The 16,767-nt window shown below is 41.8% G+C and overlaps 1 protein-coding gene across 2 annotated transcripts; it reads left to right on the top strand.

Moving 5' to 3' along the window:
• Nucleotides 1-61: 61 nt before the first annotated feature.
• slc6a19b (solute carrier family 6 member 19b) lies at nucleotides 62-16,621 on the top strand. 2 transcript variants are annotated; one of them, XM_031812175.1, is made up of 12 exons: nucleotides 62-417; nucleotides 5,620-5,760; nucleotides 5,917-6,054; nucleotides 7,230-7,411; nucleotides 7,611-7,721; nucleotides 7,977-8,089; nucleotides 10,730-10,882; nucleotides 11,229-11,385; nucleotides 11,705-11,909; nucleotides 12,157-12,316; nucleotides 15,604-15,766; nucleotides 16,015-16,621. In XM_031812175.1, exons 1-12 carry the CDS (start codon nucleotides 213-215, stop codon nucleotides 16,231-16,233), a joined length of 1,947 nt encoding a protein of 648 aa, XP_031668035.1. In that variant the 5' UTR covers nucleotides 62-212; the 3' UTR covers nucleotides 16,234-16,621. The 2 variants fall into 2 exon arrangements, with proteins under 2 accessions (XP_031668035.1, XP_031668036.1); XM_031812176.1 differs by having other exon boundaries at nucleotides 65-417; nucleotides 10,754-10,882.
• Nucleotides 16,622-16,767: the final 146 nt, after the last annotated feature.

A 16,767-nucleotide genomic window follows, 5' to 3' on the forward strand; every position in this document is an offset into this window, starting at 1 on the left:
TTTGGTGGAGTCACACTTGACAAGATAACTTCACGTGTCACTCTTCAGCTTGGTAAAGCAATCATCTACTAAACAAGTTCAGCTGAAAGGCTGTTTTGCAAAATTGGCAACCAGTTTTTCCACACCTCAGCTAGTGTACCAGCTACCGGTTACCTAGAGACTAGCTCTCCCCTGTCACACTGCTGAACCTGGCCATCTTCACCCGAGGAACCATGAGACTACAGCTGCCCAATCCAGGCCTGGAAGACAGGATCCTGTCCCATGAGGAGCTGGACAAGCTGGAGACAGAAGAGGCTGGGAGTGGAGACAGGCCCAAATGGGATAACAAGACCCAATACATGCTCACCTGCGTGGGGTTCTGTGTGGGGCTGGGGAACGTATGGAGATTCCCTTACCTGTGCCAGAGTCATGGGGGAGGTAGGTGTTGTTGTGCTGTGGTGGGGTTGGACGGGCTGTGGTGTGGTTGAATGAGGTTTTATGGGGTGTGCTGTGGTGTAGTGTGGTTGGATGGTTTGTGGTGTGGTTGGATGGGGTTAGATGTGGTGTAGTGTAGTGTGGTTAGTTGGGGTGTGGTCTGGTGTGGTTGGATGGGGTTTGGTGTGGTTGGATGGGGTGTAGTGTGGTTGGATGGGGTGTAGTGTGGTTGGATGGGGTTTGGTGTAGTGTGGTGTGGTTGGATGGGGTGTAGTGTGGTTGGATGGGGTAGGATGGGGTGTGAAAAGATGTTTTTAGAAATGTTTGCAAATGTGTTGAAATATACAATTTATGTAAGTATTCACACCCCTGAGTCAATACATGTTAGAATCACCTTTGGCTGCAATTACAGCTGTGAGTCTTTCTGGGTAAGTCTTTTAAAGCTTTGGATGGGCTGTGGTGTGGTGTGGTTGGATGGGGTGGGATTGGATGGGGTGTGGTGTGGTTTGGTTTGGTTGGATGGTGTTGGAAGGGGTGGATGGGTTTTATGTGTTGAATGGGTTGTGCTGTGGTGTGGTTGGATGGGATCACTTGTATAGGGAAAGCTCATGTTCTTCTCTGATTTGCTTGATGTACAATCTGTATTTGGTGTCCGTGGGAAAATACTGATTTTGCTTTACTTTACAGTGTTCTTATTATTGTAGGTGCAGTTTAACACATATTCTAATTACACATTGCACACATTGTTCCACTGTTATCAGGTACATAAAGTGTACTTACAATACAATAAAAACACAGAACTAATGAGAACAGTGAAAAACATGTTTGCTGTTTATGTCACTAGTTTATGTGTAGTCTAACCATGGTGTTCTGTCTCTATGGAGGCTCCATGGTGATCTGTCTCTATGGAGGCTCCGTGGTGATCTGTCTCTATGGAGGCTCCATGGTGATCTGTCTCTATGGAGGCTCCATGGTGATCTGTCTCTATGGAGGCTCCGTGGTGATCTGCCTCTATGGAAGCTTCATGGTGATCTGTCTCTATGGAGGCTCCATGGTGATCTGTCTCTATGGAGGCTCCATGGTGATCTGCCTCTATGGAGGCTCCATGGTGATCTGTCTCTATGGAGGCTCCGTGGTGATCTGCCTCTATGGAAGCTTCATGGTGATCTGTCTCTATGGAGGCTCCATGGTGATCTGTCTCTATGGAGGCTCCATGGTGATCTGTCTCTATGGAGGCTCCATGGTGATCTGTCTCTATGGAGGCTCCGTGGTGATCTGCCTCTATGGAAGCTTCATGGTGATCTGTCTCTACGGAGGCTCCATGGTGATATGTCTCTATGGAGGCTCCATGGTGATCTGTCTCTATGGAGGCTCCATGGTGATCTGTCTCTATGGAGGCTCCGTGGTGATCTAACTCTATGGAAGCTTCATGGTGATCTGTCTCTATGGAGGCTCCATGGTGATCTGTCTCTATGGAGGCTCAGTGGTGATCTGTCTCTATGGAGGCTCCATGGTGATCTGTCTCTATGGAGTCTCCATGGTGATCTGTCTCTATGGAGGCTCCGTGGTGATCTGCCTCTATGGAAGCTTCATGGTGATCTGTCTCTATGGAGGCTCCATGGTGATCTGTCTCTATGGAGGCTCCATGGTGATCTGTCTCTATGGAGGCTCCATGGTGATCTGTCTCTATGGAGGCTCCAGCACCACAAACACTGCATTTTATTAGCTGATGTAGTAATCTATTACTACTACTTATGCTGACAGGCCTTGTATAGGTGTTAAAGCTTGATTTACATCACACCTCCAGTCATAATGACTTGTCAATGACTGATGGAGAGGACATGCCTGGAGTCTATAGATAGATCCCAGGAAAAATATCTAACTGATTGTCAGTTAATACAACAGAGTTATTCATTTGCACTTTGCCCATGTCGCCAAACACATGATGCTACAGTGCCTTCAGAAAGTATTCATACCCCTTGACTTATTCCACATTTTGTTGTGTTACAGCCTGAATTCAACTGAATTCAAATGTTTGCAAATGTGTTGAAATTTACAATTTACATAAGTATTCACACCCCTGAGTCAATACATGTTAGAATCACACATGGCAGCAATTACAGCTGTGAGTCTTTCTGGGTAAATCTTTTAAAGCTTTGCACACCTGGATTGAACAATATTAAAGTAAAATCTGTAACTAGCCACTCAGGAACATTGAATGTCGTCTTGGTAAGCAACTCCAGTGTATATTTGGCCTTGTGTTTAAGGTTATTGTCCTGCTGAAAGGTGAACGTCTCCCAGTGTCTGTTGGAAAGCAAACTGAACCAGGTTTTCCTCTAGGATTTTTCCTGTGCTTAGTTCTTTTAGGTTTCGTTTTATCCTATAAATCTCCCCAGTCGATGACAAGCATACCCATACCATGATGCAGCCACCACCGTGCTTGAAAAAAATGAAGAGTGGTGTTCAGGGATGTTGGATTTGCCCCAAACATAACACTTTGTATTCAGGACATAAAGTTAATTCAAATTGTTTGCATTATTACTTTAGTGCCTTATTTCATACAGGATGCATGTTTTGGAATATTTTTGTTCTATACAATATTTGAGTTATTTTCTCTCTGTAAATTAGTTTTGCATTGTGTAATGACTATAATGTTGTTGATCCATCCTCAATGTTCTCCCATCACAGCCATTAAACTCTGTAACTGTTTTAATGACCCTCCTGTTGAGTTCGTTTCATGTTAATTCATTCTGTGTTCCCTGTCCAAAATGACCACCCCATTATAGATGATTATAAATCCATAATAATGCATATATTATCACCTAATGTTGTGTTAGATCTTTTTATAAACTTAAGTTCTTGTGAACATTACAAGTTTTGAACTTCCATTTGCTTTTTGTGGTCTGTAGGCCTCATTGCCCTGGGCTCATACAACTCGTTTATGGGTAGAATAAGCATAATGTATGGATTATTTTGACTATAACAAATACTCAGATAAAACATATTGAGCTATTTATCACAGACTACTTTGTGTCAAAGTTTAACAAGGACTCTATCCTCCTCACCAGTGTCATGATCAAAGATATGATCTAGAGACTCACATACAGTATATCGTTTGGTCATTGTGCTGCCACAGAATGAATTGTGAGCAAGGCCTCAAAAAAGCTTTATATACCAGAGCTGCGAGAAAAGTTATATATATTATTAAAACAATGTTGCAATTGTTTGTGACAATGCCAACAGGTGTGGTTCCCTCGGGGGAAAGATTATATTGGGGAAAGGTTCCTGTGGGGGTTGCCATGGAAGCCAAGAAGGGGAGTGAGGTGTGTGTGTGTGTGTGTGCTCACGTGCATGTGGGGGTCTGAGAGAGGAAGTGTGTCCATCTGATGAATGGGCATGTGCCTGAACTTAATTTTCTACACTAATTGTAGTCTCACCCATTCATTTCTAATGACCGGTCATTTTATTTTACTGGGAACACCACAGGTGTACAAAAGTTCAATAAAACACCCAAAATGTAAAGAAAATCATCTAAATGTATTTTGTGTGTTCAGATGCCCTGCGTGGACAAAGTCATGGAACCTCATGACAATCAGATTAAATGAACTACATTTTCAGAGAGAAACCTTGTAAATTGGTCAAATTCGTCCGGAACACAGCAGGAGGGTTAAAGTCCATTGCCCTCATGGTAAAATCCCTGAACGGTTTCCTTCCTCTCCGGCAACTGAGTTAGGGAGGACACCTACATCTTTGTAGTGACTGGGTGTACTGATACACCATCCAAAGTACAATTAATAACTTCACCATGCTCAAAGGGATATTCAATGTCTGCTTTTTTTTGTATCCTTCTACAAATAGTTGCCCTTCTTTGCAAGATATTGTAAAAAGTCGCTGGTCTATGTAGTTGAATCTGTTTTTGAAATTCACTGCTCGACTGAGGAACCTTACATATGTGTGGGGTACAGAGATGAGGTAGTCATTAAAAAATCCTGTTAAACACTATTATTGTAGAGTCCATACAACTTATTGTGACTTGTTAAGCACATTTTTACTGCTGAACTTATTTAGGCTTGCCATAACAAAGGGCTTGAATTCATTTGTAAGAATTTCACAAAACATAAATCCACTTTGACATTATGAGGTATTGTGTGTAGGCCAGGGACACAACATCTCAATTGAATCCCTCTTAAATTCAGGCTGTAACACAACAAAATGTGGAGAAAGTCAAGGGGTGTGAATACTTTCTGAAGACACTGTATATCCATCTACTGTATTGTTGGCAAACATCGAGAAGACTATTTCTAACGGTTATACACTAATGAGGGATGTAACTACAACATGGGCTCTCTTGTGCCGACCCAGGGTAGATAGGGTGCTTTAGCCCAGTAACATCCACCCAGTGTGATAATTGGAATGAAACACCTCCGCTCTTATCTTATCTAAATACAGAGAGAGTGCCTAAATCGACTTACGGTAACATCCCATCACGTTCTATGGAAACCGTATGACTACTAGCGAATGACAGATAAGGACTGTTAAGGCAGATAAAGACTGTTATCTACTGAAGATTGCTGATGGACAGGAAAGCCTTGAGAAGTGTTTGTTGTGAACTGAGGGATAATCACCTGCACATTGAACCACCAACACCATCACTATCCTGTGCCACAGTAAATCCTTTACTTCAGCCATTCCTGCCTGCAACAGGTGCATTGACTTGTCTCTGTAAAAGGACATCAGTGTTATGGGATTCACAAGTGGTTTTATTGTTTCTCTCCATCTGTTTCTCTCTATCCTTTTTTTGGCAGTATGTTTAGATAGACAGGTATGTGTATCGATGAGCCCTGTGTTTTTATCCAAACCCAAGTACAGGTGTTTCATATTTAAATTTGAACCTTTATTTAACTAGGCAAGTCAGTTAAGAACTAATTCTTAGCCTATCAAGGGAACAGTGGGTTAACTGCCTTGTTCAGGGGCAGAACGACAGATTCTTACCTTATCAGCTTGGGGATTCGATCCAGCAACCTTTCGGTTAATGGCCCAACGCTCGAACCACCAGGCTACCTGCCACCCCTATATATGATACAGAAGACTTGTAATATACGCTCCATTACATCTGCAGGTGTCTGTATGTCATGAGATGTCAGTAAGAGTCATGGATATTTACCAATGATTTAAGAGCTTTGATTGTGCCCTCTTTGTTCTCAGGTGCATTCATGATTCCTTTCCTGATCCTACTGGTTCTAGAAGGTGTTCCCCTGCTCCATCTGGAGTTTGCTATTGGTCAACGTCTAAGGAAAGGCAGTTTAGGCGTGTGGTCAACAATTCATCCCTACTTAGCTGGAGTTGGTAAGCAACACTTTCCCTATCTCTGGTCCAGGGCAAACACATAATGTGCAGTTTGCTGCATGTAAGCAGCAGGTAAACGCCCTGGGACCAGAGCTACACGTGATGCTTCAATAAACCTTGAGTCATCATGTACTCACTGCTCTGTGTTCTTACCAGGCATAGCGTCCATGTTTGTTTCTTTGATGATCAGCCTGTACTACAACACCATCATGGCCTGGGTGATGTGGTACTTATTTAACTCCTTCCAAGAGACGCTGCCTTGGAGCCAATGTCCCCTCAATTACAATCTAACAGGTAAGAGTTCAGTACAGACACCGTCTCCATGCAAGATTGGTAAAAATGAGATATCAAATTAAATCAAATGTTATTATTCACATGTTCCGAATAGAACAGGTGTAGACCTTACAGTGAAAGGCTGACTTACAGGCCCTAACCAACAAATGTTATTATTCACATGTTCCGAATAGAACAGGTGTAGACCTTACAGTGAAAGGCTGACTTACAGGCCCTAACCAACAAATGTTATTATTCACATGTTCCGAATAGAACAGGTGTAGACCTTACAGTGAAAGGCTGACTTACAGGCCCTAACCAACAAATGTTATTATTCACATGTTCCGAATAGAACAGGTGTAGACCTTACAGTGAAAGGCTGACTTACAGGCCCTAACCAACAAATGTTATTATTCACATGTTCCGAATAGAACAGGTGTAGACCTTACAGTGAAAGGCTGACTTACAGGCCCTAACCAACAAATGTTATTATTCACATGTTCCGAATAGAACAGGTGTAGACCTTACAGTGAAAGGCTGACTTACAGGCCCTAACCAACCATGCAGTTCAAAAAATATATGTATAAGAATAAGAGATAAAAGTGACAAGTAATTAAAGAACAGCAGTAAAATAACAATAGTGAGACTATATACAAGGGGGTACCGATACAGAGTCAATGTGCGTGGGCACCAGTTAGTCGAGGTAGTATGTACATGTAGGTAGACTTATTAAAGTGTCTATGCATAGATGACAACAGAGAGTCGCAGATGTACTGTATAGTATTTGAGACATTATGGGTGTCAGGGGTCAATTCCATTTCAAATTCAGCAAATTCAGAAAGCCAACAGATATTTCATAGAGGAGAAAGGATAAAAATGTTAGTTTACTTTCTGAATGAATTAACTGAATTGAAATGGATTTGACCTCAACCCTGATAAACATGCTTCACACTCAGGATGACAGCTATATTACAAGGAAGAAGTACATTTATTATGGGATCTGGAGATACTGTACATGTACTATGGCTGAACATGGTCTGCATCCTAAATGCGACCCTATTCCCTACAGTGCAATACTTTTGACCAAAGCTCTATTGGCCCGGGTCAAAAGTATTGCACTATGTATGAATCATCAAGTCATGTATGTCTAATTATAATAATGTATTATTCGTAAATTCTTTACCTAAATGTCTCAGGCCTGGTGTCAGAGTGTGAGCAGAGCTCCCCAGTGGACTACTTCTGGTACAGAGAGACCCTGAACTCCACCCCAGACATTGGTGAGAACGGGGGTCTGCAGTGGTGGATGGTGCTGTGTCTGGTCAGTGCCTGGGCCGTGCTCTATATCTGCATCATCCGAGGCATCGAGACCACTGGGAAGGTAGAGCAGCTCAATCTATCTGAGATGAGGACTACATGTTAACGTTCACATTTATATCCACTTATGACTAATAACAATGGATGAACATTGGAAAATGGACAAATAAAATAGCATAAAGGTAGTTTTATGTTATGATGTCTCAGTGATTGCGAATACAAATAAAGGTATAGTAAAATCCCTGTCTCCCCTCTCCTCATAGGCTGTGTATGTCACCTCAACGCTACCCTACGTAGTGTTGAGCATTTTCCTGATCAGAGGTCTGACTTTGAAAGGCTCTTTGAGTGGAGTTGTGTTTCTCTTCACCCCGAACGTAAGTCAAGTGTTGTGGTCCAAATGGCAACCTATTCCCTATATAGTCTACTACTTTTGACTACAGACATATGGGCCCTGGTTAAAAGTAGTGCACTATATAGGGAATAGGATGCCATTTGGGACACTGTTACACTTCACAAAAAAACTCACGCTAAAAGAAATGTAAAATCCCTGAACTGACATCAGATAAATAGGTCATATATAAATCAGGTAAATCTGATTCATGTAACAAAACATTGTGTTGTTGTCCCAGTTGACAGAGCTGACCAACCCAACTACCTGGCTGGATGCAGGGGCCCAGGTGTTCTATTCCTTCTCCATAGCATTTGGTGGACTCATCTCTTTTTCCAGCTACAACTCTGTGCAGTAAGTCACAATCAACCATATATATTTTAGAAAAAAAAGTGGTTTACTATGTTGTATTGGGACACTTTTGAAATGTGTTATAAAGCCCGACAACTGTGCTAAAATAGAGCGTTATGGTGTCCATATTAGGACATGCTCAGTCTCAGCAACTGGATCTCGATCCCGCCCTGTGCAACTGGGTCCTGGACTTTCTGACGTGACGCCCCCAGGTGGTGAGGGTAGGAAACAACATCTCCATCCCACTGATCCTCAACACAGGCCCCACAAGGGTGCGTTCTCAGCCCTCTCATGTACTCCCTGTTCACCCACGACTGCGTGGCCATGCACGCCTCCAACCCAATCATCAAGTTTGCAGACGACACTACAGTGGTAGGCTTGATTACCAACAACGACGAGAAGACCTACAGGGAGAAGGTGAGAGCCCTCGGAGTGTGGTGTCAGGAAAATAACCTCACACTCAAAGTCAACAAAACAAAGGAGATGATCGTGGACTTCAGGAAACAGCAGAGGAGCACCCCCTATCCACATCAACGGGACAATAGTGGAGAAGGTGGAAAGTTTTAAGTTCCTCGGCGTACACATCACGGACAAACTGAAATGGTCCACCCACACAGACAGCGTTTCACAGACAGCGTTTCACACAGAAATTTGGCTTGTCATCGAAAACACTCACAAACTTTTACAGATGCACAATCGAGAGCATCGGGTCGGACTGTATCACCGCATGGTACGTCAACCGCTCCGCCCATAACCGTAAGGCTCTCCAGAGGGTAGTGAGGTCTGCACAACACATCACCGGGGGCAAACTACCTGCCCTCCAGACATCTACACCACCCGATGTCACAGGAAGGCCAAAAAGATCATCAAGGACAACAACCACCCGAGCCACTGCCTGTTCACAGGTGCATCAAAGCAGGGACCGAGAGACTGAAAAACCGCTTCTATCTCAAGGCCATCAGACTGTTAAACAGCCACCACTAACATTGAGTGGCTGCTGCCAACATGCTGACTCAAATCTCTAGCCACTTTAATAGTGGGAAATTGATGTAATAAATGTATCACAAGCCACTTTAAACAATGCCACTTTATATAATGTTTACAGAGCCTACATTACTCATCTCATATGTATATACTGTACTCTATACCATCTACTGCATCTTGGCAATGCCGCACAGCCATCGCTCATCCATATATTTATATGTACTGTCGTGTCTTTGCTATGCCGGATTAAGTGATATGACATGCTATTTTATCAAATCATTTCTATTTAACTAATATTACCTGATTAAACTAATCGTGTAAATGTAATTAACTAGAAAGTCGGGGCACCACGAAATAATGTTAAGAGAGCTGTTATCTTCTGAATAAACTCTTAAAGACCTGGTAATCTTTTACCTCAATAGCAGTCCATCATTAATCGTCATCTTATTCAGTCTCATCTGAACATCGTAAATTCTTGGTTATCTTCACGAACCCTGGCTAACAAGTTGAATCAGCAATACAACATTTGATTTAATTAATTATTTACTAAATACCTAAATAATCACACAGAATTACATATACACAGGATGGATCATACATTGATTACTAATTATGTCATGCAAGAAAATGTCCCTGGTGGACGGAACCGATATGACGGCTGGTTACACAAAGAAAGGGGGTTGGGTTTGAACGAAAGCGGGGGAAGACTGAGGAACAAAAGGTTTGGGTCACTATCACTTCTTTAATAAATAAGAGTTCAAAGTTCATACCAGGTTGCCATACTATACGCTCATGCTATATTCTGGCTGGTATAGTTGAAATTCATCCTTCTGGCGTGTCGATCGTCACCTCCACGTTGAAATTCACACTTTTTAAGGTATGGACAGCAGTCCTCACGTCACCGGGAACACGATGCTAATTTCATTAGTTTATTGTCGTTCAACCGTTTGCAACCAGAGCTCACACTGAGGTTGGCTTAGTTCTGTAGTTGATATTAGCCCTTTTAACGTATGGACAGCAGTCCTCACATCCTTGGGAACAACAACGTTACATTTTCGTAAAGGGCCTTATGTAGTGGTGGGAGAGAAGGTTGTGTTTCATAGTTTACAACCAACGTCTGTTCTCTTGGGCACTGAGTGAGCAGAATTGTTACTTTATAACAACCATTCTCTCATTTTCTCATGATAACTAGGATGTGTAGACTTTCCAAGATACAGTTTATGTCATCCTGTCATCAGTAACAATGTCTCAGATGACAACTGATCTGACATCATATTCTTTAAGTACCAATGCATATTTTCAGCTGGTTGGATAACCGAAATATGGTTCTGTTCCCCACCCTTTTGATGTTACTAGACTCTCTCTATGTTAACAAAGGGCTTTCCAACAGTCACATCTGTAGAGTAGAGAGAGGAAAGGGGGGAAGGTATTTATGGGGGTCATAAACCTCACCAACAGGGCAACGTCATGACAGTACACATTCTTATTCATTCCTTTACACTTGTGTACAGTATATAAGGTAGTTGTTGTGAAATTGTTAGATTACTTGTTAGCTATTACTGCACGGTCGGAACTAGAAGCACAAGCATTTCGCTACACTCGCATTAACATCTGCTAACCATGTGCATGTGACCAATAAATTTGATTTGATTTGAGCAGGACGTTGTTGTTATTGATCCCCAGTAACAACTGTGAACAGGATGCAGTGATCATCTCTGCCGTCAATGGCTTCACCTCCGTCTACGCTGCAACAGTCATCTACACCATCATTGGCTTCAGAGCCACAGAGAGATTTGACAACTGTCTTGGCGGGTAGGAATCTACCCGTCTCTGTAGATGACATGTTCCTACTACAGTACTCACTGCATCCGATATGATATGAGTACAGTTGCCAAAATTCGTCACCTTTCCCAAAATTCCCAGGTTTTTCAGAAATCCCAGTTGGAAGAGTCGTGGAATCAGGATGGGATAAGCAGGACATCTGGGAATCCTCCAACCACGATTTCTGTCAAATCTGGGAATTTTGCAACCCTACATGTACCTTACAGTGCCCCCTACCTCCGATATGACAGTATGATAGCTGATGTGACATAGTTAGATGTAATGTTACCACGAAAGAGGCCATGACGTCACCTCATTTTCCACAATGATTCTGTAGAAATATCCTGGTGCTGCTGAATACATTTGATCTCCCCGAGGGAAACGTCACTGAAAGCAACTATGATCAGGTTCTCCAGAGTCTCAATGGAACACATCCAGAAGTCATTCAGGGACTCAACTTGAAGACCTGTGACTTGAACACTTTCCTCAGTGAGGTATGACTTTTAGGGCTGGTTTCCCAGACACAGATTAACCGTAGTCCCGGACTAAAAAGCATGCTCAATGAGATTCTCCTTTGAAAGTGATTTTTAGTTTTAGAGCTAAGCTAAGGTCTCTTACATACATGCTCCACAAGCTTTTCATTTCATCGTATAAATACTGACAATACAATAATATTATTTTAGCTTGACTATATGGCAATGGCAATCCCAAAGGGAACTATACACTGAATATTCTAGTCCTATACAGGGTAGTAACACAATGTTATTTAAAACAGGCTCTAATTCCACTCCTTCTCTATGTGTCCTGATGCAGGGGGTTGAAGGAACTGGTCTGGCCTTTATCGTGTTCACAGAGGCCATCACTAAGATGCCTGCATCTCCTGTTTGGTCAGTCTTGTTCTTCATCATGCTCTTCTGTCTCGGCCTGTCCTCCATGTTTGGCAATATCGAAGGAGTTCTGGTACCACTTCAGGACCTGGGGGTTTTCCCCAAGAGTTGGCCCAAGGAGTCCACCACAGGTGAGACAAGAGCTGGGAAACACTGGGACCGTACATCAGCTCAGACAACACACCAGCCCATTAATTTCCTTCGGACCAAAATCCCACACTGGTCTAAAGATGGACCAGTCTATCTTTCATTTGCCCGAACTGCCCCATGGCCAGTCTGTTTCTGGAAATGAGCAATCCAGACCTATTTTCTCCAATGTTGAGAGATTGAAACCTTTTTATTAAATATCTTTAACTCATGTTTTTTATTCTGTTACAGGGATAACATGTGTTCTCTGCTGCATTGTTGGACTGATATTTGTTCAAGGCTCAGGGAACTACTGGCTGTCCCTCTTTGACAGCTATGGCGGGTCCATTCCTCTGCTGATCATTGCATTCTGTGAGATGGTCGGGGTTGTGTACCTCTATGGTATTGATAGGTGAGTAATAAATTAATTCTGTGAGTTGGTTGGGGTTGTGTACCTCTATGGTATTGATATGTGAGTAATAAATTCATTCTGTGAGATGGGCGGGGTTGAGGTCGAAACATTAAATCAAATCAAAATGTATTTGTCACGTGCACCGAATACAACAGGTGAACCTTACAGTGAAATGCTTACTTACAGGCTCTAATCAATAGTGCAAAAAAGGTATTTTGTGAACAATAGGTAAGTAAAGAAATAAAAACAACAGTAAAAAGACAGCGAAAAATAACAGCAGCGAGGCTACATACAGTAGCTAGGCTATATACAGTAGCTAGGCTATAACAGTAGAGGCTATATACAGTAGCTAGGCTACATACAGTAGCTAGGCTATATACAGTAGCTAGGCTATAACAGTAGTGAGGCTATATACAGTAGCTAGGCTATATACAGTAGAGAGGCTATATACAGTAGCTAGGCTATAACAGTAGTGAGGCTATATACAGTAGCTAGGCTATATACAGTAGCTAGGCTATATACAGTAGAGGCTATATACAGTAGCTAGGCTATAACAGTAGAGGCTATAACAGTAGAGGCTATATACAGTAGCTAGGCTATAACAGTAGAGGCTATATACAGTAGCTAGGCTATAACAGTAGTGAGGCTATAACAGTAGAGGCTATATGCAGTAGCTAGGCTATATGCAGTAGAGGCTATATACAGTAGCTAGGCTATAACAGTAGAGGCTATATACAGTAGCTTGGCTATAACAGTAGTGAGGCTATATACAGTAGCTAGGCTATATACAGTAGAGAGGCTATATACAGTAGCTAGGCTATAACAGTAGTGAGGCTATATACAGTAGCTAGGCTATATACAGTAGCTAGGCTATATACAGTAGAGGCTATATACAGTAGCTAGGCTATAACAGTAGAGGCTATAACAGTAGAGGCTATATACAGTAGCTAGGCTATAACAGTAGAGGCTATATACAGTAGCTAGGCTATAACAGTAGCTAGGCTATAACAGTAGAGGCTATATACAGTAGCTAGGCTATAACAGTAGAGGCTATATACAGTAGCTAGGCTATATACAGTAGAGGCTATATACAGTAGCTAGGCTATAACAGTAGTGAGGCTATATACAGTAGCTAGGCTATAACAGTCGTGAGGCTATATACAGTAGCTAGGCTATAACAGTAGTGAGGCTATATACAGTAGAGGCTATATACAGCAGCAAGGCTATATACAGTAGCTAGGCTATAACAGTAGTGAGGCTATATACATTAGAGGCTATATACAGTAGAGGCTATATACAGTAGCTAGGCTATAACAGTAGAGGCTATATACAGTAGCTAGGCTATATACAGTAGAGGCTATATACAGTAGCTAGGCTATAACAGTAGTGAGGCTATATACAGTAGCTAGGCTATAACAGTAGTGAGGCTATATACAGTAGCTAGGCTATAACAGTAGTGAGGCTATATACAGTAGCTAGGCTATAACAGTAGTGAGGCTATATACAGTAGAGGCTATATACAGTAGCTAGGCTATAACAGTAGTGAGGCTATATACAGTAGCTAGGCTATAACAGTAGTGAGGCTATATACAGTAGCTAGGCTATAACAGTAGTGAGGCTATATACAGTAGCTAGGCTATAACAGTAGTGAGGCTATATACAGTAGAGGCTATATACAGTAGCTAGGCTATAACAGTAGTGAGGCTATATACAGTAGCTAGGCTATAACAGTAGTGAGGCTATATACAGTAGAGGCTATATACAGTAGCTAGGCTATAACAGTAGTGAGGCTATATACAGTAGCTAGGCTATAACAGTAGTGAGGCTATATACAGTAGCTAGGCTATAACAGTAGTGAGGCTATATACAGGCATCGGTTAGTCAGGCTGATTGAGGTTTTATGTACATGTAGATATGGTTAAAGTGACTATACATATATGATGAACAGAGAGTAACAGTAGCTTAAAAGAGGGGTTGGCGGGTGGTGGGACACAATGCAGATAGCCCGGTTAGCCAATGTGCGGGAGCACTGCTTGGTCGGGCCAATTGAGGTAGTATGTACATGAATGTATAGTTAAAGTGACGATACATATATGATAAACAGAGAGTAGCAGCAGCGTGAATGGGGTTGGGGAGGGGCACACAATGCAAATTATCCGGGTAGCCATGTGATTACCTGTTCAGGAGTCTTATGGCTTGGGGGTAAAAACTGTTGAGAAGCCTTTTTGTCCTAGACTTGGCACTCCGGTACCACTTGCCATGTTGTAGTAGAGAGAACAGTATGACTGGGGTCTTTGACAATTAGGGCCTTCCTCTGACACCGCCTGGTGTAGAGGTCCTGGATGGCAGGCAGCTTAGCCCCAGTGATGTAAGACACACAATTACCACAACAAACTGTGATTGGATGGAATTTTATAGTATTTTTGGTGCTGGCCAGCCGGGCTAGTAGACATAACATTCTACTATCCCAGGTCCTAAATGTCACTCGCCAGTGTGCCAGTTTGGCACATTTTCTACTAGCCCGGTCTGAAAAATACTAGCCTCGGGTTAGCTTAATTTCTATCCATAGTAAACTGGGTTGGACTTGCTAGGTGTTGAAAATATGTACTGTACCAGTCAAAGGTTTGGACACACCTACTCATTCAAGGGTTTTTCTTTATTTTGACTATTTTCTACATTGTAGAATAATAGTGAAGACATCAAAACTATTAAATAACACATATGGAATCATGTAGTAACCAAACAAGTCTTCAACACTCCTAATATATTTTATATTTTACATTCTTCAAAGTAGCCACCCTTTGCCTTGATGACAGCTTTGCACACTCTTGGCATTCTCTCAACCAGCTTCATGAGGAATGTTTTTCCAACAGTCCAACAGTTCCCACATATGCTGAGCACTTGTTGGCTGCTTTTCCTTCACCCTGCGGTCCAACTCATCCCAAACCATCTCAAGTGTGTTGAAGTCAGGTGACTGTGCCTTTTAGAAAAACATTCCTCATGAAGCTGGTTAAGAGAATTACAAGAGTGTGCAAAGCTGTCATCAAGGCAAAGGGTGGCTACTTTGAAGAATGTAAAATATAAAATATATTTAGATTTCTTTAACACTTTTTTGGTTACTACATGATTCCATATGTATTATTTCATGGTTTTGATGTCTTCACTATTATTCTACAGTGTAGAAAGTAGTAAAAATAAAGAAAACCCTTGAATGGGTAGGTGTGTCCAGACTTTTGACTGGTACTGTATAATAACAATCGTTTTGTGTCTCTCTCTCTCTGTGCCAGGTTCAACGATGATATTGAGTTCATGATCGGCCACAAGCCCAACCTCTTCTGGCAGATCACATGGAGATTTGTCAGCCCCGCCATCATGCTTGTCATCTTTGTGTTCTACTTTATCACTAAAGTCACCGAAACTCTCCTATATAAAACCTGGAATCCTGAATCGGTACGGTTTTTGACCTGTCAAGTCTATAAATCTGTTGAAATCAAAACATCCAAATTGCAACACATAAATGTATCTGTCATTTGTTTTTAGGCCTCTTAACATACTACTCACAAACAAAGATTTCCCATATGCCTATATTTACATGTATAGCTCCACTATTCACATAATCTCCATATGGTACAGTGCTGTACATTACAGTGACAACACGGACATACTAAAAGCCTTATTCCATTCATCTTCCGTTACAGGAAAACTTCCCTACATTGGAAGAGAAGCCCTATCCAGCCTGGATCTATGTAATAATCTTTATCCTGGCAGGGATACCCAGTCTAGCTGTGCCTGGCACTGCTCTCTTCAGATGTTTATGGAGGAAGAGAGATAGAAAGTCTGAACAGCAAGAGCTCAAAACAGTCTCTGACCAAATGGACATGAACGACAAGGCTCAGGATGGTAAATCCCGTACCTGATTACCCGTAATAGCTCACCACCAATAAAAAGAAAAAGAAAAACACAGCCTTTAACGTATATTCATTTTCAGAAACAGATGTACTGTTTTTATTTATGAATCACTGTTTCTTTCATTTCTTTCATTCTGTAAAGTGTGTTGTGATTTGATTTGAATCTGACCGAGATATTTTTAGCATAGTATTGCTGCAGAACACTGATATGTCTATGAATGAAAACTGTCGTATCTGAGGATGCTTCTTAGATTGAGGACTCCGGACACCCAAGTACATTTTAGTATTTCATTGTAACTTAGAATAACATTACAGGAATGTAGCTGGCACAAGCTACCTGAGGCCTCTTGAGGTTAAAGCAGACATTAAAGGGCTATGGATAGTGGGAAGCAAACTACATATTGAGTCAATACTGCCATCTATTGGTAAACATAATACTTAACATACACTGAGTGTACAAAACATTAAGAACACCTGCTCTTTCCATGACACAGACTGACCAAGTGAAAGATATGATCTCTTTTTCATGTCACTTGTTAAATC

This window comes from Oncorhynchus kisutch, unplaced genomic scaffold, assembly GCF_002021735.2.
Source record: "Oncorhynchus kisutch isolate 150728-3 unplaced genomic scaffold, Okis_V2 Okis02a-Okis13b_hom, whole genome shotgun sequence".
Lineage (NCBI taxonomy): Eukaryota > Metazoa > Chordata > Actinopteri > Salmoniformes > Salmonidae > Oncorhynchus > Oncorhynchus kisutch.